The sequence below is a fragment of the Hyperolius riggenbachi genome, chromosome 7, assembly GCF_040937935.1.
Source record: "Hyperolius riggenbachi isolate aHypRig1 chromosome 7, aHypRig1.pri, whole genome shotgun sequence".
Lineage (NCBI taxonomy): Eukaryota > Metazoa > Chordata > Amphibia > Anura > Hyperoliidae > Hyperolius > Hyperolius riggenbachi.
The window spans coordinates 48,485,495-48,513,384 of NC_090652.1; the positions used below are offsets into that span (position 1 = coordinate 48,485,495).

Genomic DNA, 27,890 nt, shown 5'->3' on the forward strand with positions numbered 1-27,890 from the left:
CTCCTCCCCTCATCCCCTCATCCCACCTCCTCCCTCCTGCCCTTCTACCCTTCTACCTATTCCCTCCTCCCTCCTCCCGGAGGGAGGAGGGTCTCTTCTGCCAGGGAATTATACTATTTTAAAAACCAGTATACATCATACCATAGCTGGTACATCATACCATAGCTGGGAAAACATACATGAGTATACATCATACCATAGCTGGGAATCGAACCCAGATCTCACTGTGTGGTGGGCACATCACCCTAAGCACTGTACCACTACAGAAGTAAGTGAAGCTAGCCTAAAATTTAACATTTATGCTCAATGCAATAGAACCATTAGGTTGCTTAAAGGAGAACTGTAGTGAGAGGTATATGGAGGCTGCCATATTGATTTCCTTTTAAGCTATACCAGTTGCCTGGCAGCCCTGCTGATCTATTTGGCTGCAGTAATAATAATAATCCAAACATTTGTATAGTGCTTTTCTCCTGTCGGACTCAAAGCGCTCAAGAGCTGCAAGCCACAGGGACGCACTCAAGAGGCCACCCTGCAGTGTTAGGGAGTCTTGCCATGAACTCCTTACTGAATAGGTACTTGACCTAGCCAGGATTTAAACCCTGGTCTCCCATGTCAAAGGCAGAGCCCTTAACCAGTACACTATCCAGCCACTGTAGTGTGGATCACACCAGAAACAAGCATGCAGCTAATCTTGTCAGATCTTACAAAAATGTCAAACACCAGATCTGCTGCATGCTTGTTCAGGGTCTAGGGCTAAAAGTATTGGAGGCAGAGGATCTGCAGGATAGCCAGGTAACTGGTATTGCTTAAAAGGAAATCAATATGGTAGCCTCCATATACCTTTCACTACAGTTCTCCTTTAAAGGGAACCTTAACTGAGAATGATATGGATGTTTCCTGTAAACAATACCAGTTGCCTGGCAGTCCAGCTGATCTTTGTGACTGCAATAGTGGCTGAATCACACCCTGAAACAAGCATGCAGCTAATCCAGTCTGACTTCAGTCAGAGCACCTGATCTGCATGCTTGTTCAGGGGCTGTGGCTAAAAGTATTAGAGACACAGGATCAGCAGGCGATTCAGGCAACTGGTATTATTTTAAAAGGAAAAATCCATATCCTTCTCCGTTTAGGTTCCCTTTAAGGATTTGTAGCATAAAAGCAAACTCACATTGGCTGGGATTTGAACCTGGGTCTCACTGTATGGTGGACAAGCACACTAACCACTATACCAACTGAAGCTGACCTGAAATTGCTTGCCTAAAATTTACTATTTATGCTCAATACAAGAGAAAAAGTAGACAAGACAAATAACATTTATATCACACTTTTCTCCTGGCGGACTCAAAGGACCAGAGCTGCAGCCACTAGGGCATGCTCTATAGGCAGTAGTGTTGGGCGAACAGTGTTCGCCACTGTTCGGGTTCTGCAGAACATCACCCTGTTCGGGTGATGTTCGAGTTCGGCCGAACACCTGATGGTGTTCGGCCAAACTGTTCGGCCATATGGCCGAACTAAGAGCGCATGGCCGAACGTTACCCGAACGTTCGGCTAGCGCTGTGATTGGCCGAATGGGTCACGTGTAGTGTTGGGCGAACATCTAGATGTTCGGGTTCGGGCCGAACATGGCCGCGATGTTCGGGTGTTCGAGCCGAACTCCGAACATAATGGAAGTCAATGGGGACCCGAACTTTCGTGCTTTGTAAAGCCTCCTTATATGCTACATACCCCAAATTTACAGGGTATATGCACCTTGGGAGTGGGTACAAGAGGAAAAAAAAATAGCAAAAAGAGCTTATAGTTTTTGAGAAAATCGATTTTAAAGTTTCAAAGGGAAAACTGTCTTTTAAATGCGGGAAATGTCTGTTTTCTTTGCACAGGTAACATGCTTTTTGTCGACATGCAGTCATAAATGTAATACATATAAGAGGTTCCAGGAAAAGGGACCGGTAACGCTAACCCAGCAGCAGCACACGTGATGGAACAGGAGGAGGGTGGCGCAGGAGGAGAAGGCCACGCTTTGAGACACAACAACCCAGGCCTTGCATGAGGACAAGAAGCGTGCAGATAGCAATTTGCGTTTTGTCGCCATGCAGTCATAAATGTAATACAGATGAGAGGTTCAATAAACAGGGACTGGAAACGCTAACCCATCACAGATGTTCATTGTTCATGTTACTTGGTTGGGGTCCGGGAGTGTTGCGTAGTCGTTTCCAATCCAGGATTGATTCATTTTAATTTGAGTCAGACGGTCTGCATTTTCTGTGGAGAGGCGGATACGCCGATCTGTGACAATGCCTCCGGCAGCACTGAAACAGCGTTCCAACATAACGCTGGCTGCCGGGCAAGCCAGCACCTCTATTGCGTACATTGCCAGTTTGTGCCAGGTGTCTAGCTTCGATACCCAATAGTTGAAGGGTGCAGATGGATTGTTCAACACAGCTATGCCATCTGACATGTAGTCTTTGACCATCTTCTCCAGGCGATCGGTGTTGGAGGTGGATCTGCACGCTTGCTGTTCTGTGTGCTGCTGCATGGGTGTCAGAAAATTTTCCCACTCCAAGGACACTGCCGATACCATTCCCTTTTGGGCACTAGCTGCGGCTTGTGTTGTTTGCTGCCCTCCTGGTCGTCCTGGGTTTGCGGAAGTCAGTCTGTCGGCGAACAACTGGCTAGAGGAGGGGGAGGATGTCAATCTCCTCTTTAAAGTCTCCACAAGGGCCTGCTGGTATTCTTCCATTTTGACCTGTCGGACTCTTTCTTCAAGCAGTTTTGGAACATTGTGTTTGTACCGTGGATCCAGAAGGTTATAAACCCAGTAATTGGTGTTGTCCAGAATGCGCACAATGCGTGGGTCGCGTTCAATGCAGTCCTAGGCCGAAGAGGTCATAGCCTAGGGTCACAAAAACCTGTTTATTTGGGCTATTTCAATGGTAGTGATGGTGACGTACATAAATCTCAGCCATGGTCGTTAGCAACGTCTGAATTTCACGAAATGTCTCATGCAGGTAGAAGACATATTGTTAGACTTGGATTCCAAAGATGGGGTCCCTACATCTCTGCAAACCAGAGTTACAGGGGTCCAAAATTGGTAAAATCCCCCATAGGCTTTCATTGGGCCTCCTATTTACAGTTCCAAAATCTCACATCTTTTCAAAGGGCAATTGATCAGCAGTGGCAAATTTTCTAGCATTGTAGGGACCCTTAGGGGGAACATGACTGGTGAGTTTCGGGCCCCTAGGCCAAAGAGGTCATAGCCTAGGGTCACAAAAACCTGTTTATTTGGGTTATTTCAATGGCAGTGATGGTGACGTACATAAATCTCAGCCATGGCCGTTAGCAACGTCTGAATTTCACGAAATGTCTCATGCAGGTAGAAGACATATTGTTAAACTTGGATTCCAAAGATGGGGTCCCTACATCTCTGCAAACCAGAGTTACAGGGGTCCAAAATTGGTAAAATCCCCCATAGACTTTCATTGCCTCCCTATTTCACTTTCCAAAATCTCACATCTTTTCAAAGGGCAATGGCTCAGCAGTACCAAATTTTCTAGCATTGTAGGGACCCTTAGGGGGAACATGACTGGTGAGTTTCGGGCCCCTAGGCCAAAGAGGTCATAGCCTAGGGTCACAAAAACCTGTTTATTTGGGCTATTTCAATGGTAGTGATGGTGACGTACATAAATCTCAGCTATGGCCGTTAGCAACGTCTGAATTTCACGAAATGTCTCATGCAGGTAGAAGACATATTGTTAGACTTGGATTCCAAAGATGGGGTGCCTACATCTCTGCAAACCAGAGTTACAGGGGTCCAAAATTGGTAAAATCCCCCATAGACTTTCATTGCCTCCCTATTTCACTTTCCAAAATCTCACATCTTTTCAAAGGGCAATGGCTCAGCAGTACCAAATTTTCTAGCATTGTAGGGACCCTTAGGGGGAACATGACTGGTGAGTTTCGGGCCCCTAGGCCAAAGAGGTCATAGCCTAGGGTCACAAAAACCTGTTTATTTGGGCTATTTCAATGGTAGTGATGGTGACGTACAGAAATCTCAGCTATGGCCGTTAGCAACGTCTGAATTTCACGAAATGTCTCATGCAGGTAGAAGACATATTGTTAGACTTGGATTCCAAAGATGGGGTCCCTACATCTCTGCAAACTAGAGTTACAGGGGTCCAAAATTGGTAAAATCCCCCATAGACTTTCATTGCCTCCCTATTTCACTTTCCAAAATCTCACATCTTTTCAAAGGGCAATGGCTCAGCAGTATTATACTAATGGTATAAAAGACCTAGCTTGAAGGGAGGGTTCTCTAGCACTGAAAGCAGTGTGTTTGACAATAACATGTCTGCTGACAGTGAAATGGAGGGTAAAAATTTTGCTCAATACAGCATTATGGGGCGAATCGAACTTCCGCAAAAGTTCGCCTGATGCAGGCGAACGCGAACCTCCAAAGTTCACCTGGAACCGTTCGCAGGCGAACCGTTCGGCCCATCTCTACTAATCAACTCCTCCCCCTGTCTCTGGGATTCCCCTATGCCAGTGATGGCAAACCTTTCTGAGGCTGAGTGCCCAAATATAGCCAACATTGACCATTAAATAATAAATGCAGCAACAGTTACCCCAGACACCAGAAAATAACACAATGTGGGCAACATTTCACCAGAAAATAAACACAGTGGGCCACATTTCAGCAGAAAATAAACGCAGTGGGCCACATTTCAGCAGAAAATAAACGCAGTGAGCAACATTTCAGCAGAAAAGAAATGCAGTTGGCAACATTTCGGCAGAAAATAAACGCAGTGGGCCCCCTGTGGGTGCCGTAATGAGAAATCTCGTCACTGAGAGACATGCTCCGGAGCTGCTGGCCTAGCAAGTGCTGTATACAGTGATAAACCTAAAGCTGTTCAGTGATTAACCCCTTCACTATCACTACACTATTGGTGTATTGTTAATTAGCTTGATTTCATTGTGTGACAGTCAGAGTGTGTGCTGTGCTGCAGGGCTGCTGCAGCTGCTATGTGTCTGTGTGTGTGCTGTGCACAGACCAGGCCAGCTGCTGCCTGCTTTCCAGCTATTAGCCTTAGCTAGCTTCAGGATAGGTTAGGTTAGGGATTAGGAAATAGGATTACTGTGTTATTGTGTAGTTAGTACTGTAGTACTGCAGTCAGTGCTAGTAGTTGTTAGAGTAGTAGTACTACTGTGTTAGATTTCTACAGAACTGCTATGCTGTTAGCAGTGCGACAGTTAGTGTGCACTAGTGTCTTCTCCTCTGCTGTCTGACTGTCACTCGGCACTTGGCACGTGGCAATTGGCAGATGTCACTTGGCACTTGGCACGTGGAAATTGGCACGTGTCATGTGGCACTTGGCACGTGTCACGTGACAGTCAGAGTGTCACGTGATACATGCCTCATTTACCCTAAAAAAAGGTTTTAAAGCAATTTAAAGAGAATCTGTATTGTTAAAATTGCACAAAAGTAAACATACCAGTGCGTTAGGGGACATCTCCTATTCCCCTCTGTCACAATTTCGCCGCTCCCCGCCACATTAAAAGTGGTTAAAAACAGTTTTAAAAAGTTTGTTTATAAACAAACAAAATGGCCACCAAAACAGGAAGAGTAGGTTGATGTACAGTATGTCCACACATAGAAAATACATCCATACACAAGCAGGCTGTATACAGCATTCCTTTTGAATCTCAAGAGATCATTTGTGTGTTTCTTTCCCCCCTGAGGGGGGAGTGCATAGCAGAACCACAACACTGAAGAACTTGGCAGCCTTCCAGACACAGGCTGACAAGTCTGACAAGGGAAAGATACATTGATTTATTACAGAGACTGTGATAGTAGAAAGTGCTGCAGTAAGCCAGAACACATTAGAATAGCTTTTGGAACTTGTAGGATGATAAAAAACAGGATGCAATTTTTGTTACGGAGTCTCTTTAAAGGCCACTTCTGTTTTTTCTATCCAGATATCCGAATCCTGCCGGATACCCCGGATACTGAGGTCGGATATCTTATTCGGATCATAAAATTTTGAAATCGGATATCCGACCCGGATCGGATATCTGGGTATCCAGATCCGAATCGGATCCGAATTTTGAAAAGGGGTATCGGAGCAGCACTGCACGTCACATTCAACAACTTGAGTATGCACCTGTCCTCCCAGGCCCATCCAGCCTGGACTCTGCCCTTTCCTTCATCCCCTATGTCCGAAACATTACCAGAACTTACAATTTACACCTCCACAATATCTCTAAGACCTGCTCCCTTCCTAAACCCAGACACTATCAAGCTTCTCATCTATGCCATCGTCATCTCCCACCTAGACTATTGCAATGCCCTTCTGTCAAGCCTCCCCTCAAACTGCATCATCCCCCCTTCAGTCAGTCATGAATGCGGCAGCTAGACTCATCCACTGTTCACACTGCTCTGCTTCCATGTCTCCCCTCTGCAAAGCCCTACACTGGCTCTCTATGCACTTCAGGATCAGCTTCAAGATTCTGTGCCTGGCCTACAAATCTGCGCACAAAATTTGCCCTACCTCCAGCTGGAAGCTTGTTCACAGATATATACCACTCCTCAGTTCCTCCAATGACCTTTGCCTGACCTCCCTGCACATTTCCTACTCCCATGACCGCCTGCAAGACTTCTCAAGAGCCGCCCCCACTCAGTGGAACTCCCTCCCATATCCTGTCAGACTCGTCCCATCCTTCAACACATTCAAACTAGCTCTCTAAACCCACCTCTTCAAGTAGGAATACCCATGCACTACCACACCATAACTCCTTTCACTGTACACCTATTCGATAGCCCTTCCCAGTGTGTTCCTTCCTACGCCCTCCCCTTAGAGTAAGCCTTTGGCATGGTCCTTCATTCCCTAGTGTATCCTATGTGATCATGCTCCATCATCACTTCCAGCTTCCCGTGGACTCTGACTTGAATTACTGTTCTCTGCTAGAGTTGGGCCGAACGGTTCGCCGGCGAACGTGGTTCGCGCGAACTTAGGTGGTTCGCGTGCGGGTACCGCACGCGAACGTTTTGCGGAAGAAGTTCGGTTCGCCCCATAATGCACCTGAGGGTCAACTTTGACCCTCTACATCACAGTCAGCAGGCCCAGTGTAGCCAATTAGGCTACACTAGCCCCTGGAGCCCCACCCCCCTTATATAAGGCAGGCAGCGGCGGCCATTACGGCCACTCGTGTGCCTGCATTAGTGAGAGTAGGGCGAGCTGCTGCAGTCTCTCATATAGGGAAAGATTAGTTAGGCTTAACTTCTTCCTGGCTGCATACCTGTTCTGTTCAGTGAGCCCTCAGCCCACTGCATACCTGTACTGTGATCCTGCCACTGCATACCTGTTCAGTGATCCTGCCACTGCATACCTGTTCTGTGAACCCACCCACCACCACTGCATACCTGTTCAGTGATCCTGCCACTGCATACCTGTTCTGTGAACCCACCCACCACTGCATACCTGTTCAGTGATCCTGCTGCCACTGCATACCTGTTCTGTGAACCCACCCACCACTGCATACCTGTTCAGTGATCCTGCCACTGCATACTTGTTCTGTGAACCCACCCACCACCACTGCATACCTGTTCAGTGATCCTGCCACTGCATACCTGTTCTGTGAACCCACCCACCACCACTGCATACCTGTTCAGTGATCCTGCCACTGCATACCTGTTCTGTGAACCCACCCACCACTGCATACCTGTTCAGTGATCCTGCTGCCACTGCATACCTGTTCTGTGAACCCACCCACCACTGCATACCTTTTCAGTGATCCTGCCACTGCATACTTGTTCTGTGAACCCACCCACCACCACTGCATACCTGTTCAGTGATCCTGCCACTGCATACCTGTTCTGTGAACCCACCACTGCATACCTGTTCTGTGAACCCACCCACCACTGCATACCTGTTCAGTGATCCTGCTGCCACTGCATACCTGTTCTGTGAACCCACCCACCACTGCATACCTGTTCAGTGATCCTGCCACTGCATACTTGTTCTGTGAACCCACCCACCACCACTGCATACCTGTTCAGTGATCCTGCCACTGCATACCTGTTCAGTGAACCCGCCACTGCATACCTGTTCTGTTCAGTGGACCCGCCACTGTATACCTGTTTAGTGAACCCGCCACTGCATACCTGTTCTGTTCAGTGGAGTTTGGTGTGTCAGTGTGAAGCAGTACCTTAATTACACTACCTGATTGATGTATACACATGCAAGATGTTTTAAAGCACTTTAGGCCTGTCATTTAGCATTCAATGTGATTTCTGCCCTTAAAACGCTGCTTTTCGTCAAATCCAGATTTTTCCCGGGGACTTTTGGCGTGTATCCCACTCCGCCATCCCCCCCTCCAGGTGTTAGACCCCTTGAAACATCTTTTCCATCACTTTTGTGGCCAGCATAATTATTTTTTTTTTCAAAGTTCGCATCCCCATTGAAGTCTATTGCGGTTCGCGAACTTTAACGCGAACCGAACCTTCCGCGGAAGTTCGCGAACCCGGTTCGCGAACCTAAAATCGGAGGTTCGGCCCAACTCTATTCTCTGCAACTAGCTTCCAAGTTGCATGACCTTGTTTCATGTTTTTGTTCTATAACCATGTGCTTCATTGCATCTGCCTAGCATTGTCTATTCCTATTTATTGTCCAGCACTGGGGAATATGATGGCACTTTGCAAACACAATAAATAATAATAATCTCTGTATAGAATTCAGTCAGTAGTCATTCAGTCAGTGCTATCGTATTTATTTGAATGAATTCTAAGATTTCCTAGTAATGTTCTCAAAACACAGATCACAGTTTATATTGACCTTTTCCATCTTTCAGGGCGACTCAGGTGGACCTCTCGTGTGTAAGGTCGAGGGTATCTGGTACCAGGTTGGAGTTGTGAGTTGGGGAGATGGCTGTGCAGCTGAAGACCGCCCCGGGGTCTACACCCTGGTCACAGCTTATCAATCCTGGATCAACAGCTACGTGCCAGTAACTTTCTACAATGTGACCAATATTCCAACCCCAACAGGCACTTGTGGAGGTGATTTAAACAGCTCAAGCACTTCCCAGAAGTCTGGAGGCACCTGTCCCTGGAGGCCCTACTGGACACTCATCATTCTGACTGCCTTTCTGATGGTGTATGGATAGCTGGAGAATAAACAGATCATCCAATCCACTGGTTGATCCACTGATATAACCCCCTATCTGCTCCCATAACAGGGATTTGGCATTTTGGGCAATTTCTTCTGGGCTCAGCGAAGTTTTCTATTAAGTTTTTTTTTCTCTTTTAGGCTAGCTATATTTCTAATCCAAATCCCTCCTCTAATGCCAAATTTTACCAAAGGAGTTTCTGGTGGAAAAATAAACTATCGAACAGTCATCTTGCAACAAGTTATGATCTCAACCAGTGTGAGCAGTCAAAGCCACACACTCATGGGCCAATGTCTAAACTACAACTGCACTGACAGCTTTGGGGTCCTAACCCCTAACACTATGGAATTTTACAGACTACAAAGTGTGTGTGTGTGTCCTAACCAAGACACACACACACACACCTTCCCACCCCAGCCGTCACACGCTGATTGCTATTAGACTAAGAGGCACTCCAGGGCCCCCAACCCCTCCAACACCTTAAAGTGGATCAGGATGAAAAACTAACTATAACAAGTAACTTGTCTATATATCTTTTCTACAGTTTATTTAGTTTACACAGCAAATCTAGCTGCAAACAGCTTCAACTGTTTAAGATTATTTATTCCTGTGATACAACGAGGGCAGCCGTGTTCTGTTTGTCACATTACACACAGGCAAGCTGATAGCATCTCCAGCCCTCAGCCTGTGACAAATTCACCCCCCTCTCCGCCTCCCTCCTCCCCTCCGCCTCTGAAATCTCTGGCTAGTAACCTCCTCCTCCTGTCCAGACTGAGCTCCCATAAGCCCTTGCTACTAAGGCTTGGAGTACCAAGGCTCTCTGGAGAAGCTGTGGCCGAGCCAACAAAGTATTTGGCTTGAGTAATGCTCTACAAACTATATGACAGGAACACAATAATGCAATGAGTAAAAGTTTATCTCGGATCCACTTTAGTTATCTAGTTATCTAGCTTGCAGTCACTGCCATGTATCCCCTTTTCTTTTTTCTCTTTGCTTCAAATACAACAGGGGAATGATAGCTGAGTGAGTTGTGTGCCCCCTCCTACACTGTGCCCTGAGGCTGGAGCCTCTCTTGCCTCTGCCTCGGCCCAGCCCTATATGTGTGTGTGTGTGAGCACAACGCATGTGTATGTGATTGATTGATAGACTGACAGACAGAGATGTAGTAAATACAGTAAAGTCCCAGCTATCCAGACCAGAACTGAAGCATCCGTCAGTCTCAGCCAACCCACAGGGCATGGGGGGAAGCTCTGTGGGGTGTGCTTCTCTAATTTTGCAGAGCAGTGTGCAGCCATTCTTCTACACTTCCTCCTCGACATGTCACCTTATCCGCATCAGGTTGCATGTGCACATCGGAGCCATACAGCAGGGGTCCCCAACTTTTTTGGCCCGAAGACCGATTTACAATTTGGATTTTTCCTGGGGACTGGACGTGGTGGGAAGGTGTAGAGTAGGGGAGGTATGTTCGCGTGAGAGTAAGGTTGTGGAAGGTGATAGTAGGTGATAGAATAGAAGGTGACAGGGGCGTAACAATAAGGGCTGCAGCCCCTGCACCTGCGGGGGAGCCCGGGTCCCCCCTGGGGCCCGCTCGGGCTGTTTTAGGGGGCTGGAGGGGCCGCAGCATGAGGGGAAAGCCATGGCCACACATCGGTGGGGAGGGGCAGTCAGAATTTCTGCAGGGGGCCCGGTGGCTCCTAGTTACGCCCCTGGAAGGTGATAAGATTTAAACTGTGAATTGTCAGAGCTCTAGGACAGAAAGGAACAGGAGCGTCCCAATGGTGCACCTGGGCATTGAATTTAGTCCAAATGAGATAGCAGAGTTTTTCTACAGGCCTGGCTTCTTATCTCACACTCTCTTTCATCCAGATCAGTGTGCACCAACTGTCACTAGCTCTGTTGTCCTCCTTTCACAGCCGTCCACTGTGCTGCACGTTCCTTTTACGTCTCCTGAATGATTCAGTGTCGGTACAGAAGCTAAAGCAGTACAGCAGATGGCTGTGTAAGGAGGACATCGCCACCTGGTGGTGCTCTCCTGCATGATGCTCTAGATTAAAGAAATGGGGCCTGATTCACAAAGCGGTGCTAACAGTTAGCACGCTGGTGAAAAGCCCTTTATCATGCCTAAACTCAGTTTAGGCATGATAAGTTTAGGTGTGATAAGTTTAGGTGTGATAAGTTTAGGCATGATAAGTTTAGGTGTGATAAGTTTAGGCATGATAAGTTTAAGCACCAACTGCGTTAGCACCGTAGTGCACAGCTGATCAAGAGTTTTGCGTTAGCAAAGTCTGGTGCACTTTGCATAGAGTTTAATGGCGCTGCTTTGCGTGCGGGACCTTGCACGCTATCTACACTTATCTAAACTTAGCATGCCTAAACTTATCACACCTAAACTTATCATGCCTAAACTTATCACGCCTAAACTGCCTTTTCACCAGCGTGGTGCAATGGTTATCACGCCTAAAGTCTCTAACTAGGTTAGCACCGCTTTGTGAATCGAGCCCATAGAGTGAGAGGAGAGGCCAGACTCACAGGGCTTGATTCACAAAGTGGTGCTAACCCAGTTAGAGACTTTAGGGGCTCGATTCACAAAGCGGTGATAACCCAGTTATCACGCCTAAAAGACTTTAGGCGTGATGACCTTTTCACCACTGAGTTATCACCGCTTTTTCCTGCTCTTCGCGCGAAGTTACCGCGCGAACGTCCCATAGGGCTTAATGGGAGCTTCGCGCGAAGCGGGGACGCTGCGCGCGCACGCGCGCGGTTGCGCGCGCAAAACTTTGCGCGCGGCAACTTCGCGCGAGTTTCTTCTTATCATGCCTAAAGTGACTTTAGGCGTGATAAGGGCCTTTTCACCACGGTGCTAACACTTTGCACCGCTTGGTGAATCGAGCCCCAGGCGTGATAACCATTGCACCACACTGGTGAAAAGCCAGTTTAGGCGTGATAAGTTTAGGTGTGATAAGTTTAGGCGTGATAAGTTTAGATAAGTTTAGATCGCGCACAAAGTCCCGCACGCAAAGCAGCGCCATTAAACTCGATGCGAAGTGCCCCAGACTTTGCTAGAGCAAAACTTTTGATCAGCTGTGCACTGCGGTGCTAACCCAGTTGGTGCTTAAACTTATCACTCCTAAATTTATCACACCTAAACTTATCACACCTAAACTTATCACGCCTAAACTTATCACACCTAAACTTATCACACCTAAACTTATCACGCCTAAACTTATCGCACCTAAACTTATCACACCTAGGGCTCGATTCACAAAGCGGTGCTAACAGTTAGCACCCTGGTGAAAAGCCCTTTATCATGCCTAAACTCAGTTTAGGCATGATAAGTTTAGGTGTGATAAGTTTAGGTGTGATAACTTTAGGCATGATAAGTTTAGGTGTGATAAGTTTAGGTGTGATAAGTTTAAGCGCCAACTGCGTCAGCACCGCAGTGCACAGCTGATCAAAAGTTTTACGCTAGCAAAGACTGATGCACTTCGTATAAAGTTTAATGGCGCTGCTTTGCGTGCGGGACTTTGCAAGCGATCTAAACTTATCTAAACTTAGCATGCCTAAACTTATCACACCTAAACTTATCATGCCTAAACTTATCACACCTAAACTGGCTTTTCACCAGAGTGGTGCAATGGTTATCATGCCTAAAGTCTCTAACTGGGTTAGCACCGCTTTGTGAATCGAGCCCCTAGGGCTCGATTCACAAAGCGGTGCTAACCCAGTTAAAGACTTTAGGGGCTTGATTCACAAAGCGGTGCTAACAGTTAGCACGCTGGTGAAAAGCCCTTTATCATGCCTAAACTCAGTTTAGGCATGATAAGTTTAGGCATGCTAAGTTTAGGCGTGATAAGTTTAGGTGTGATAAGTTTAGGCATGCTAAGTTTAGATAAGGATATTACGCGCGCAAAGTCCCGCACGCAAAGCAGCGCCATTAAACTCTATGCAAAGTGCACCAGACTTTGCTAGCGCAAAACTTTTGATCAGCTGTGCACTGCGGTGCTAACCCAGTTGGTGCTTAAACTTATCACGCCTAAAAACTTATCACACCTAAACTTATCATGCCTAAACTTATCACACCTAAACTTATCACACCTAAACTTATCATGCCTAAACAGAGTTTAGGCGTGATAAAGAGCTTTTCACCACGGTGCTAACTGTTAGCACCGCTTTGTGAATCAGGCCCCTAGGGCTCGATTCACAAAGCGGTGCTAACCTAGTTAGAGACTTTAGGCGTGATAACCATTGCACCACGCTGGTGAAAAGGCAGTTTAGGCGTGATAAGTTTAGGCATGATAAGTTTAGGTGTGATAAGTTTAGGCATGCTAAGTTTAGATAAGTGTAGATAGCGTGCAAGGTCCCGCACGCAAAGCAGCGCCATTAAACTCTATGCAAAGTGCACCAGACTTTGCTAACGCAAAACTCTTGATCAGCTGTGCACTACGGTGCTAACGCAGTTGGTGCTTAAACTTATCATGCCTAAACTTATCACACCTAAACTTATCATGCCTAAACTTATCACACCTAAACTTATCACACCTAAACTTATCATGCCTAAACTGAGTTTAGGCATGATAAAGGGCTTTTCACCAGCGTGCTAACTGTTAGCACCGCTTTGTGAATGAGGCCCAAGGACCGGCTGAAAACAGCCTGCGGACCGGTAGTGGGCCGCATACCGAGGGTTGGGGACCCCTGCATACAGGACGCAACAGAGCAGCTGATAGCTGCAGGAGTGAAAAAGACCGGTGCCTGGAGGATTTGTATGTTATTTCTGCTGTGTACCGCTCTGGATTTCATCTACAGTGGGGGAAGTTATTGTTAATTTTAGGCCTGGTTGCAGCAACAAGCAAAAACACATATCTGGCATGAGACGATCCCTGCCTGTGCCAAATCATAGGGGACTTTACTTTAGATAGATAGATAGGTCTACATTAGTTATTTGATGAATAATATGCTTATCAATGTTGGTAATTAAATAGAGTGACCAGATTTTTGTTGGTTCAACCCAGGACGGGAGGGGGGGGGGCGCGCCAAAAAGTGGGGGGGCTGCGCCGCGCCAAAAATGGGCGTGGCCATTACATTATATGGGCAGAGCTAGCATAATGATGTAGCAGCGAGGCATAAGAAAGCAGTGTTTACGCCATGGAGGATTCGCATCATGGGTGTGCAGAAACTGTGTGATGCTATTTAATAGTATACCATAACCCCAAAAGCAGCAAACGGCCAACTATGACCATTAAATAATAAATGCAGCAACAGTTACCCCAGACACCAGAAAATAAACGCATTGCAGGCAACATGTCAGCACAAAATATACACATTGCGGGCAACATGTCAGCACAAAATAAACGCATTGTGGGCAACATGTCAGTACAAAATAAACGCATTGTGGGCAACATGTCAGCACAAAATAAACGCATTGGGGGCAACATGTCAGCACAAAATAAACGCATTGCGGGCAACATTTCAGCACAAAATAAACGCACTGCGAGCAACATGTCAGCACAAAATAAACGCACTGCAGGTAACATGTCAGCACAAAATAAACGCATGCAGGCAACATGTCAGCACAAAATAAACGCATTGCAGGCAACATGTCAGCACAAAATAAATGCAATGTGGGCACATTTCACCTGGGAAAAAAAAGCATTTACTCACCTGACAGAAGTCTCCTATCGCTCCCGGCCGGCCTCTGGCCTTACTTTTTTTTAGATAAGAAAGAGGGATACTTTTGAGGCATGCCCCTGCCACACCCCTAACCACGCCCCCTCCACATCTCTCATCATGCATACCCCAAAAAGTTCACAAGCAAAACATGTAGTTTTATCATTCAGACCTCACTGGGGAAGCAGGAAATTTGGGCGCATGAGGTAAGTGGACAAAAAGGGCGCCACCATTCACTTCCTTATTAAACATCGTTTTATGGGCGCTGAATAGGAAAGAGGGCGCCCAGAGATTATTAACGTTTTCAAATGGTGCCCGGAGATTATTAACGATTTCAAATGGCGCCCGGAGATTATTTAGGGCCCGTTCTCACTTGAGCGGGAATCGCGCGATTCCCGCTCAAAGCAAACCACTAGAGGTTTTGTAAAAACCGCTACAGCATGTAACACATGGCAGTGTTCTCAGTGCCACGTTCTCAGTTAGCGTTACCCGCAAACGTGTTACATGCAGCGGTTTTAGCATGCATAGCACCGCTAATTGCGATCTCTCCAAAATCGCCGCAGAGTCCAGTGATTTTTCCACGTTAATCGTTTTCAAACTGCGCTTGTGATGATTTAAGTTTACAAAATGCGCCCGTGACATATTACATTTACAAAAATAATAGACATATCTATCGTATTTAACAAAACTGTTATTAAAAATTGTATCACTTACTGTTTGTAAAACATTATTATTCACATAATAAAACGATCAGTAAGTAAATTGTAATATATTTTTTACAGTCACTATTTGTAAAACATTATTATCCACACAATAAAGCGATAAGGGTGGTCTTAGTGTTAGGCACCACCAGGTGGGATTTAGGCACCACCAGGGGGTCTAAGGGTTAGGGATGGGTAGAGGGAGGGTTCTGTGTGAAAGTAGGGTTAGGTTTAGTTGTAGTAACATTTTAGTTATATTTACTAATGTTTTACTACAGTAATTACGAGCGTACTTATATATTTTTTTCACTGTTATAAACAATATTTTCAGATTTTATTACATGAAGAAACGATAAACGAAGGTTATACACAATATTATACAACTATAACGATTATCCATATATATTATCGTTTTTTTGAGTAACGTAATTGTAAGTTTTACTTTCAAAACAGGGAAGATTATTGTATTCGCAATTTGCGATTTCATAGACATTATTACAGGTTTTCAATTTGGAAAACATTATTGTAAACAAAATACAACACAATATTTTTATAAACGCTATTAGCGCTTATCGTTTACACCACACACCCTTTTTTCCCCGACGCCCTTTTTGCATGGATACCCTCACTAGTCCTTTCTATCATCATTAGTTTTCCTTCATTTTCAAATATCTGATATTTTTAACCATGATATTATATAATCATGTAAACTTTTTGCAATCCAATAACGTTGTAGACTACCAGGGAGAGGTCAGTGTGGGTGCTGGGGGAGGGAGAAGTCAGTGTGGGTGCTGCTGGGGGAGGGAGAGGTCAGTGTGGGTGCTGGGGGAGGCAGGATCACTGCAGTGCTAATGCTGGGGAGGGAGAGGTCAGTATGGATCCTAGGTGGAAGGAGAGGTCCCTGTGGGTGCAAGGTTGAGGTTACACTAGGATTCCTGTATGGCACCTTTTGACTCCAAAGTGTCCCAGATGGGGAGGAGCTTCCCAAGGGTGTAGGTGGGGCTTCTGTGCTGGTCTTATCATGGCTGGAGGCAGGGCTTCATTTTTGCAGCCAATAGGGCTTTTTTATGGGGGTTTAAAAAGGGGGGGGGGTTGCTTTGGGCATCCAGAACCCCCCTCCCCCACATGTGCCTGCTCTTTTCCTTTGTAACTGGACTTTAGAGATCCCACAGAGTATTTGTTTAGACAAGTGGACCCAAATTAAAAATACAAGGTTTCAGAAACAAAATCTTTTTTTCTAAATTATAATAATAAATAGCAGCCTTGTTTCAGCTCCATGATGACAAATACAGTGGCTTGCAAAAGTATTCGGCCCCCTTGAAGTTTTCCACATTTTGTCATATTACTGCCACAAACATGAATCAATTTTATTGGAATTCCACATGACAGACCAATACAAAGTGGTGTACACGTGAGAAGTAGAACGAAAATCATACATGATTCCAAACATTTTTTACAAATCAATAACTGCAAAGTGAGGTGTGCGTAATTATTCAGCCCCCTTTAGTCTGAGTGCAGTCAGTTGCCCATAGACATTGCCTGATGAGTGCTAATGACTAAATATAGTGCACCTGTGTGTAATCTAATGTCAGTACAAATACAGCTGCTCTGTGACGGCCTCAGAGGTTGTCTAAGAGAATATTGGGAGCAACAACACCATGAAGTCCAAAGAACACACCAGACAGGTCAGGGATAAAGTTATTGAGAAATTGAAAGCAGACTTAGGCTACAAAAAAAGATTCCCAAGCCTTGAACATCCCATGGAGCACTGTTCAAGCGATCATTCAGTAATGGAAGGAGTATGGCACAACTGTAAACCTATCAAGACAAGGCCGTCCACCTAAACTCACAGGCCGAACAAGGAGAGCGCTGATCAGAAATGCGGTCAAGAAGCCGATGGTAACTCTGGACAAGCTGCAGAGATCTACAGCTCAGGTAGGGGAATCTGTCCAACTATTAGTCGTGCACTGCACAAAGTTGGCATTTATGGAAGAGTGGCAAGAAGAATGCCATTGTTAACAGAAAAGCATAACAAGTCCTGTTTGCAGTTTGCCACAAGCCATGTGGGGGGCACAGCAAACATGTGGAAGAAGGTGCTCTGGTCAGATGAGACCAAAATGCAAAACGCTATGTGTGGCGGAAAACTAACACTGCACATCACTCAGAATGCACCATCTCCACCATCTCCACTGTCAAATATGGTGGTGGCAGCATCATGCTCTGGGGATGCTTCTCTTCAGCAGGGACAGGGAAGCTGGTCAGAGTAGATGGGAAGATGGATGGAGCTAAATACAGGGCAATCTTGGAAGAAAACCTCTTGGAGTCTGCAAAAGACTTGAGACTGGGGCGGAGGTTCACCTTCCAGCAGGGCAATGACCCTAAACATAAAGGTATATTCATGTGTTAGAATGGCCCAGTCAAAGTACAGATCTAAATCCAATCAAGAATCTGTTGCAAGATCTGAAAACTGCTGTTCATAAACCCTGTCCATCTAATCTGACTGAGCTGGAGCTCTTTTGCAAAGAAGAATGGGCAAAGATTTCAGTGTCTAGATGTGCAAAGCTGGTAGAAACATACCCTAAAAGATTGGCAGCTGTAATTGCAGCAAAAGGTAGTTCTACAAAGTATTGACTCAGGGGGCTGAATAATTACGCACACCCCACTTTGCCGTTATTGATTTGTAAAAAATGTTTGGAATCATGTATGATGTTCGTTCCACTTCTCACGTGTACACCACTTTGTATTGGTCTTTTACATGGAATTCCAATAAAATTGATTCATGTTTGTGGCAGTAATGTGACAAAATGTGGAAAACTTCAAGGGGGCCGATAACTTTTGCAAGCCACTGTATAAAATATTTTACATTTATTGAAGGAACCCTTCCCTTCCTTTCATATTAGCGGGACAGAATCCGGCAGACTGGTGGAAGAGATAAAAAACAAAATCAAAACATAGGCTGCTACTGATGATGTCACAGGGGAGGTGATCTAAGCTTGTGTGAGATTTCACATAGACTACGCCCCTGTGAGGGAGAGTAGCTGATGACAAACACACCCATGAGCTAAAATCTCCTACTAAGCTCAGAAGTAATGGATGCCACCTGTATAACCCTAGGTATGAAAAGAGAAGGGTGAAAAGCATGCACTGAAATGCTCATAGGGTTGAAGGAGTGTTTATTTATCTTTGTATGTGTCAGAGTGGTGCAACTAAATATTTTGAATTAAAAAAATGTTTGGTTTGGGTCTACTTTAAATGATGTTTCACATATAATGTGCATAGAGGAGTGCTAGGACTAAAAATCGACTCAGCAGCACTGAAAAGGCTTGGTGTTTCTTTAACAGTTTCACAGCATCAGAACTTTGTTTCTCTTATACAAGCCTCATTTTTAGCTGCACAGAAGAAAACTGCCCGGGCTTTTTTCCCCTGATGCTGTGTAAAGCATGATGGGATTTCTGATTTTGTTGGTCTCGTTCTGCTGTTTTGATGCAATTTTTTTTTTTTACATTTTGAATTTGACATTTGAAGCCTAGCGTGTGCAGTTGGGAGGGGTAATCAGGACACAGGATAGTTGGAACTGTGTCTACTGCTCCTGTCCTTGTCACCTCCTTTCAACCAAAAAGATGGCTGCCCCCATGACAAAGATGGCAGCCCCCAGGAATCACAAACATTTGCCTGTTCTTTTAAAACAGGGTGGGTAAGAGATTATATTACCTATCTATTCTAATCAACATAACTAATGTAACTTGATGACAGTATGTTTGTTTGGGCTGAAGTTCCCCTTTAAGAGAATTTATTTAATATTCCTGAGATAGCACATATAAATTTCATGGGGCAGCACGGTGGTGTAGTGGTTAACGCTCTCGCCTTGCAGCGCTGGGTTCCCGGTTCGTATCCCAGCCAGGTCAACATCTGCAAGAAGTTTGTATGTTCTCCCCGTGTCTGTGTGGGTTTCCTCCAGGCACTCAGGTTTCCTTCCACATCCCAAAAACATACAGATACGTTACCGTATTTTCCGCCGTATAAGGCGCACTTTTTCTCCCCCCAAAATGGGGAGAAAAAGTCCCTGCGTCTTATACGGCAAAGGCAGGGAATCCCCGACCTCCGAATGCCCGCTGATAGGAACCGCCGCCATGTCGGGGATTCCCTGCCTGTGTGTGCCCGCTAGCCGCTCTCTCCCAGTGTCTATGTTCCCCTTTGCAAGTGTAACGTGCTCAGGCAGGCTGATCACATACCACATGGCCGCCGCGATTTCAGGCATCTGTTTTCCTTAATAAAGCTGCTCGGTCTTCTCTCTTGTATGTCCACTCCACTCGTGCGCATGTAAAAGATTGGGCAGCCCGGCACATACCACATGGCCGCTGCGATTTCCGGCATCTATTTCCCTTAATAAAGCTGCTTGGTCTTCTCCTCTCTTGTATGTCCACTCCACTCGAGCGCATGTAAAAGGTCGGCAGCCCGGCTTCCATACAGCTTGACCGCGAGCAGGGCCGGCCCTAGACTTTTTGCCGCCTGAGGCAAATTTAAAAAAAAAAATTGCCACCGCCGCCCCCCCCCCCCCCCCTCGGGGGGGGCCGCCGAGCTGGAGGGGTAGCTGGCAGGACGGGGGTATTGGGCCAGCGGCTTCCATACAGCTTGACCGCGAGGATTGCAGACCTGTTCTCTGTGCGCGGCTGCCTCTATTGACAGGCTCGTTCTAATCGTGTCATCAGTATGAGCCTGTCAATAGAGGCAGCCGCCCACAGAGAACAGGTCTGCAATCCTCGCGGTCAGGGCCGGCCCGCTCATGAGGCGGGGTGAAACTTTTGCCTCAGGCGGCAAATTTCCAGGGGCGGCACCCGCCCGTCCGTGGGTGCGGGGAGCCGGCCCGCCGAGCTGGAGGGGTAGCTGGCAGGACGGGGGTATTGGGCCAGCGGCGGGGAGGGGGGTCGGACCCCCCCCTCCCTCGCCTGGGTCCCCCGTCCTCCGCTCCCCTCCAGCCTAAATAGACGCAGCCGTATTTGTAAGACGCACGGGCGGGGAGGACACTCACCTCTTCCCAGCATGCGCTCCACTGACATCACTTCCTGCAGCGTTGCAGGAAGTGATGTCAGTGGAGCGCACGCTGGAGCGAGGAGGAGGTGAGTGTCTCCCCGCCCGTGCCTCTTACATATACGGCTGCGTCTATTTAGGCTGGAGGGGAGCGGAGGACGGGGGACCCAGGCGAGGGAGGGGGGGGTCCGACCCCCCTCCCCGCCGCTGGCCCAATACCCCCGTCCTGCCAGCTACCCCTACAGCTCGGCGGGCCGGCTCCCCGCACCCACGGACGGGCGGGTGCCGCCCCTGGAAATTTGCCGCCTGAGGCAAAAGTTTCACCCCGCCTCATGAGCGGGCCGGCCCTGACCGCGAGGATTGCAGACCTGTTCTCTGTGGGCGGCTGCCTCTATTGACAGGCTCATACTGATGACACGATTAGAACGAGCCTGTCAATAGAGGCAGCCGCGCACAGAGAACAGGTCTGCAATCCTCGCGGTCAAGCTGTATGGAAGCCGGGCTGCCCGATCTTTTACATGCGCAGGAGCGGAGTGGACATACAAGAGAGAAGACCGAGCAGCTTTATTAAGGAAAACAGATGCCTGAAATCGTGGCGGCCATGTGGTATGTGATCAGCCTGCCTGAGCACGTTACACTTGCAAAGGGGAACATAGACACTGGGAGAGAGCGGCTAGTGGCAGTTGGCCACCCACTTGACACCAGTCAATAGGGACGAAGGAGGGTACATAATGGGCACAGGGGGGCACATAATGGACACAGGGGGGCACATAATGGGCACAGGGAGGCACATAATGGGCACAGGAGGGTACATAATGGGCACAGGGGGGCACATAAGGGGCACAGGGGGCACATAAGGGGCACATGGGGGCACATAATGGGCACAGGAGGGTACATAATGGGCACAGGGGGGCACATAATGGGCACAGGAGGGCACATAAGGGACACAGGGGGGCACATAAGGGACACAGGGGGGCACATAATGGGCACAGGAGGGTACATAATGGGCACAGGGGGGCACATAATGGGCACAGGGGGGCACATAATGGGCACAGGAGGGTACATAATGGGCACAGGAGGGCACATCATGGGCACAGGGGGGCACATAATGGGCACAGGAGGGTACATAATGGGCACAGGGGGGCACATAATGGGCACAGGGGGGCACATAATGGGCACAGGGGGGCACATAATGGGCACAGGAGGGTACATAATGGGCACAGGGGGGCACATAATGGGCACAGGAGGGCACATAAGGGACACAGGGGGCACACAATGGGCACAGGGAGGCACATACTGGGCACAGGAGGGTACATAATGGGCACAGGGGGGCACATAATGGGCACAGGGGGCACATAAGGGACACAGGGGGGCACATAATGGGCACAGGAGGGTACATAATGGGCACAGGGGGGCACATAATGGGCACAGGGGGCACATAATGGGCACAGGGGGGCACATAATGGGCACAGGAGGGTACATAATGGGCACAGGGGGGCACATAATGGGCACAGGAGGGTACATAATGGGCACAGGGGGGCACATAATGGGCACAGGGGGGCACATAATGGGCACAGGAGGGTACATAATGGGCACAGGGGGCACATAAGGGACAAGACGCTCTTGGAACGTGGACGCACCAGGTTTAGTATACATATATTTTTTCCCCTGGTTTTTGCCCTCTAAACCTGGGTGCGTCTTATATTCCGGAGCGTCTTATATGGCGCGAAATACGGTAATTGGCTTCCCCTTAAAAAAATTGTCCCTAGACTACAATACATACACTACACAATATAGACATATGACTATGTTAGGGACTAGATTGTGAGCTCCTCCAAGGGACAGTTAGTGACAAGACTATATATACTCTGTTCAGCGCTGCGGAAGATGTTGGTGCTATATAAATACTAAACAATAATAATAACATGTAGGATAAAAGAACCAGTATCGGTACCAAATACACACGAGGGGGCCTGAGCCCATTCATGCAGTTGTGTCCATTTTTCATTTACAAATAAATGTTACATATGCTGAAAGCGGACAGAAGTGGACGCAACTGTGTTAGTGGGCTTAGGCCAGGGTGCGTCAAACTCAAATACAAAGTGGGCCCATATTGAACACTGAAACCTAGTTACGGGCCAACATCAATGTCTACTTACCACCTTTCTCCCTTATAAAGTTCCCTGATGTCTAATAGGACCCTTTCAACCCCTGAACAGTTCCCTGGTGGCCTAGTGGTCATTCTCCCGCCCTCTCTCCCCTATTCAGTTCCCTGGTGTCTAGTGGTCCTCCTCCCTCCCCTATTCAGTTCCCAGGTGTCTAGTGGTCGTCCCCCCCCATACAGTTCCCAGGTGTGTAGTGCCACCCACCCTCCCCTATACAGTTCCCTAGTGTTTAGTGCTTCCCCCCTACCTTCTCCGTATGGCTTCACTGGTAATCTTTGGCTTCACCTCCATTATAGCTTCCCTGGTGGTCTACAGTAGACCACACATAATAGGAAATGGGGATACCACTTGAGGGCAAAATGTAATGGCTCTGATGGCCAGATTTGGCCCACGGTCCATAGTTTGACATGTATACCTTAGGCCCTTCACCACACTTTGCACACGACCGTCTATTAAAGTCTATGGAGCCTGATGAAAATATGCATTTATGAACCGAAAATTTGATGTTCGCTACATCACTATCTACAAATTACAAATTCCCAAAGTAGAGTTAATCTGCTCTGAAAGCTGCCATTGCATTTTATTGCACAACTGCTGTAGTTATATATTAAAATATATACTTTTCAACTGCATACATATTAGAAGCAGAGAAAGCTCAGTTTCAGCACTTTGCTAATGTTTAATAATTGTAGTTGACAAAGGAATGTAAACAAAATATAAGGTTATCACCTCTTCGGATGCAGTCAGAAGCTGCCCACTGAAACAAGGAGCTTTGCACTGAAGAACAAAGTATTGTGTTTAACTGTTTGAATGTTGTTCTGCTACGTTTTTTTTTTTTAAATTTATTTTCTTTAAGGGACCTTTTTTGCAGCTGATATAGTCAGGGTGTGAAGCCCCAATCGGTCGGAGCTCCAAATTTTGGCTATCCCAGCCTGCATGGGGGACAAGGGGTTAAAAAGTTTCAGGACGGGGGAACCCACATAATTCAAAAAAAAAAAATTCCCACACTCTAAACATACCACAAAAAAAAAAAAAAACTGTGAAAATAGGAAAAAATGCCAGGGATTTTCATACAGCCATATTGCGGCTGTATAGCGATCCCTGGCCAAAGCGCTGCGGCTGCGTATGGACCCCCTGGAAACCCCGTCAGGCAATGTATTGCTCTTTCTTTTGATACATGTAAAATTACACTACCGTTACGTTTGCTACTAAAAGTGACATTTACCACATTTAAAAGGATACTTTTTTCCTTCTAAACTTTAAAACTGATTTTCTCAAAAACTGTAAGGTTTTTTTGAAAAATTGTTTTTTCTTCTTATTTCCAATGATCTCCTTAAAGGGATACTGTAGGGGGGTCGGGGGAAAATGAGTTGAAGTTACCTGGGGCTTCTAATGGTCCCCCACAGACATCCTGTGCCCACGCAGCCACTCCCCAATGCTCCAGCCCCGCCTCTGGTTCACTTCTGGAATTTCATACTTTAAAGACTGAAAACCACTGCGCCTGCATTGCCGTGCCCTCGCTCCTGCTGATGGCACCAGGAGCGTACTGCGCAAGCCCAGTATGGTCTGTGCCTGCGCCGTGCGCTCCTGGTGACATCAGGGGACGCGAGGACACGGCAATGCAGGCGCAGTGGTTTTCAGACTTTAAAGTCTGAAATTCCAATAGTGAACCAGAGGCGGGGCCGAAGCATCAGTGAGTGGCTCCATGGGCACAAGACGTCTGTGGGGGACCATTAGAAGCCCCAGGTAACTTCAACTCATTTTCCCCCGACCCCCCTACAGTATCCCTTTAACATATCCTGCAAATTTAGGGTTTCTAGGATTTAAGGTGGATTTGCTATTAACCGTTAAAGTCAGTGGGTTTTTAAATGTGTATTGTTTTTCCTTTGAAACTTTAAAATCGACTTTCTCAAAAACTATAAGGTCTTTTTGAAAATAATGTTTTTCCTCTTGTAGCCACTGGGGGCCCCTACAGGCCCTGGGGAAAATGCCTCCTTTGCCTCTATGGTAGCGCCGGCCCTGCCCCCAGTGGTGCCTAACTCTTAGCAACCCACCATAAAGCTGAGATTAGTGGCATTACACAGAGGATAAACAATCGGGCACAAGGACTACCCACTAAGCAAATTTCAGCTATAAATAGCATGAGCAAAGAATAGTGGGTAAGCACAAGCGCCCACAGTTTTTTTATCTTTGAAGTCTATGAGGGTGCCCTTCTTTCGCCCTTTTTTTCCTGTTTTGATACAACGGTCCTATAGTGGATCACTAAATAACAGGGATGAGCAAGCGGGAATTTTATGATTGATCTTGTGTTAAAATTGACTTTTTTTAACCATACTAAGTAACTATGAATATATGTGAAACATGGATAAGTACAAGACCTGGGTGGCGCTACAGATGCACTGCCTTCTAGCAATTACACCTTGCTGTATATTCTCAGTTGTGGGGTTTCCACCCTTACCCCACAAGAAACAGATGTCCTAAATCAAGAATACAGAGGAGTGCTAGGTTAAGAGAATTTTATTTAAGTGGTATGAAACTCAGCATTTCTTCTTTGCGCTAAAAGATTATTTACAGTATAAAATCTGCTGCCTTAAAGTGAACCTCCGGACTAAAAATCGACTCAGCAGCACTGAAAAGGCTTGGTGTTTCTTTAACAGTTTCACAGCATCAGTACTTTGTTTCTCTTATACAAGCCTCATTTTTAGCTGCACAGAAGAAAACTGCCCGGGCTTTAGGAGTGTGATTCAGACATTGCTGTTCCGAAAGAACGGCAGGACTGACAGGCAACTGTCACCTCGGGTTCCCTTTAAGCTTAGGACTTTTACATCAAAATGTAATTGATTGCACACAAGGACTCCGATAACGCAGCTTTGAGAAGCACAACGAGTGTAACCTCACATATTTAACCACTTCAGGACCACAGTCTTTCTACCCCTTAAGGACCAGGCACTTTTTTTCAATTCAGACCACTGCAGGTTTCACGGTTTATTGCTCGCTCATACAACCTACCACCTAAATTAATTTTACCTCCTTTTCTTGTCACTAATAAAGCTTTCTTTTGGTGCTATTTGATTGCTCCTGCGATTTTTACTTTTTATTATATTCATCAAAAAAAGACATGAATTTTGGCAAAAAAATGATTTTTTTAACTTTCTGTGCTGACATTTTTCAAATAAAGTAAAATTTCTATATACATGCAGCGCGAAAAATGTGGACAAACATGTTTTGGATAAAAAAAAAACCATTCAGTGTATATTTATTGGTTTGGGTAAAAGTTATAGCGTTTACAAACTATGGTGCAAAAAGTGAATTTTCCCATTTTCAAGCATCTATGACTTTTCTGACCCCCTGTCATGTTTCATGAGGGGCTAGAATTCCAGGATAGTATAAATACCCCCCAAATGACCCCATTTTGGAAAGAAGACATCCCAAAGTATTCACTGAGAGGCATAGTGAGTTCATAGAAGATATTATTTTTTGTCACAAGTAAGCGGAAAATGACATTTTGTGACAAAAAAAATAAAAAATAAAAAGTTTCCATTTCTTCTAACTTGCGACAAAAAAAAATGAAATCTGCCACGGACTCACCATGCCCCTCTCTGAATACCTTGAAGTGTCTACTTTTCAAAATGGGGTCATTTGTGGGGTGTGTTTACTGTCCTGACATTTTGGGGGTGCTAAATTGTAAGCACCCCTGTAAAGCCTAAAGGTGCTCATTGGACTTTGGACCCCTTAGCGCAGTTAGGCTGCAAAAAAGTGCCACACATGTGGTATTGACGTACTCAGTAGAAGTAGTATAATGTGTTTTGGGGTGTATTTTTACACATACCCATGCTGGGTGGGAGAAATATCTCTGTAAATGACAATTTTTTCATTTTTTTACACACAATTGTCCATTTACAGAGTTATTTCTCCCACCCAGCATGGGTATGTGTAAAAATACACCACAAAACACATTATACTACTTCTCCCGAGTACGGCGATACCACATGTGTGGCACTTTTTTGCACCCTAACTGCGCTAAAGGGCCCAAAGTCCAATGAGTACCTTTAGGATTTCACAGGTCATTTTGCGACATTTGGTTTCAAGACTACTCCTCACGGTTTAGGGCCCCTAAAATGCCAGGGCAGTATAGGAACCCCACAAATGACCCCATTTTAGAAAGAAGACACCCCAAGGTATTCCGTTAGGAGTATGGTGAGTTCATAGAAGATTTTATTTTTTGTCACAAGTTAGCGGAACATGACACTTTGTGGAAAAAAACAATTAAAATCAATTTCCGCTAACTTGTGACAAATAAATAAAATCTTCTATGAACTCACCATACTCCTAACTGAATACCTTGGGGTGTCTTATTTCTAAAATGGGGTCATTTGTGGGGTTCCTATACTGCCCTGGCATTTTAGGGGCCCTAAACCATGAGGAGTAGTCTGGAAATCAAATTCCGCAAAATGACCTGTGAAATCCTAAAGGTACTCATTGGACTTTGGGCCCTTTAGCGCAGTTAGGGTGCAAAAAAGTGCCACACATGTGGTATTGCCGTACTCGGGAGAAGTAGTATAATGTGTTTTGGGGTGTATTTTTACACATACCCATGCTGGGTGGGAGAAATAACTCTGTAAATGGACAATTGTGTGTAAAAAAATCAAAAGATTGTCATTTACAGAGGTATTTCTCCCACCCAGCATAGGTATGTGTAAAAATACACCCCAAAACACATTATACTACTTCTCCCGAGTACGGCAATACCACATGTGTGGCACTTTTTTGCACCCTAACTGCGCTAAGGGGCCCAGAGTCCAATGAGTACCTTTAGGCTTTACAGGGGTGCTCAAAATTTAGCACCCCGCCCACTTGCCAGGACAGTTAACAAACCCCACAAATGACCCCATTTTGGAAAGAATACACGCTAAGGTATTCCATGAGGGCCATGGTGAGTTCATAGAAAATTTTATTTTTTGTCACAAGTTAGCGGAAAATGACATTTTGTGAAAAAAAACAAAAACACAAAACCACAATTTCTGCTAACTTGTGACAAAAATAAAACATTCTATGAACTCACCATGCACCTCACGGAATACTTTGGGGTGTCCTCTTTCCAAAATGGCATCATTCGTGGGGTCTGTCCTGGCATTTTAGGGTCTCTGCAATCATTACATGTATGGCCAGTATTAGG

At 46.1% G+C, this 27,890-nt stretch overlaps 1 protein-coding gene across 1 annotated transcript in view; it reads left to right on the forward strand.

Moving 5' to 3' along the window:
- Window positions 1-27,890, forward strand: part of LOC137526006 (transmembrane protease serine 9-like) — a 134,737-nt gene that overhangs the window by 21,881 nt on the left and 84,966 nt on the right. Inside the window, exons 5-6 of the mRNA XM_068247216.1 lie at window positions 8,842-9,143; window positions 9,297-9,414. Of these exons, the coding sequence (XP_068103317.1) occupies window positions 8,842-9,143; window positions 9,297-9,414 (420 nt within the window). The remainder of the gene's footprint in view (window positions 1-8,841; window positions 9,144-9,296; window positions 9,415-27,890) is intronic.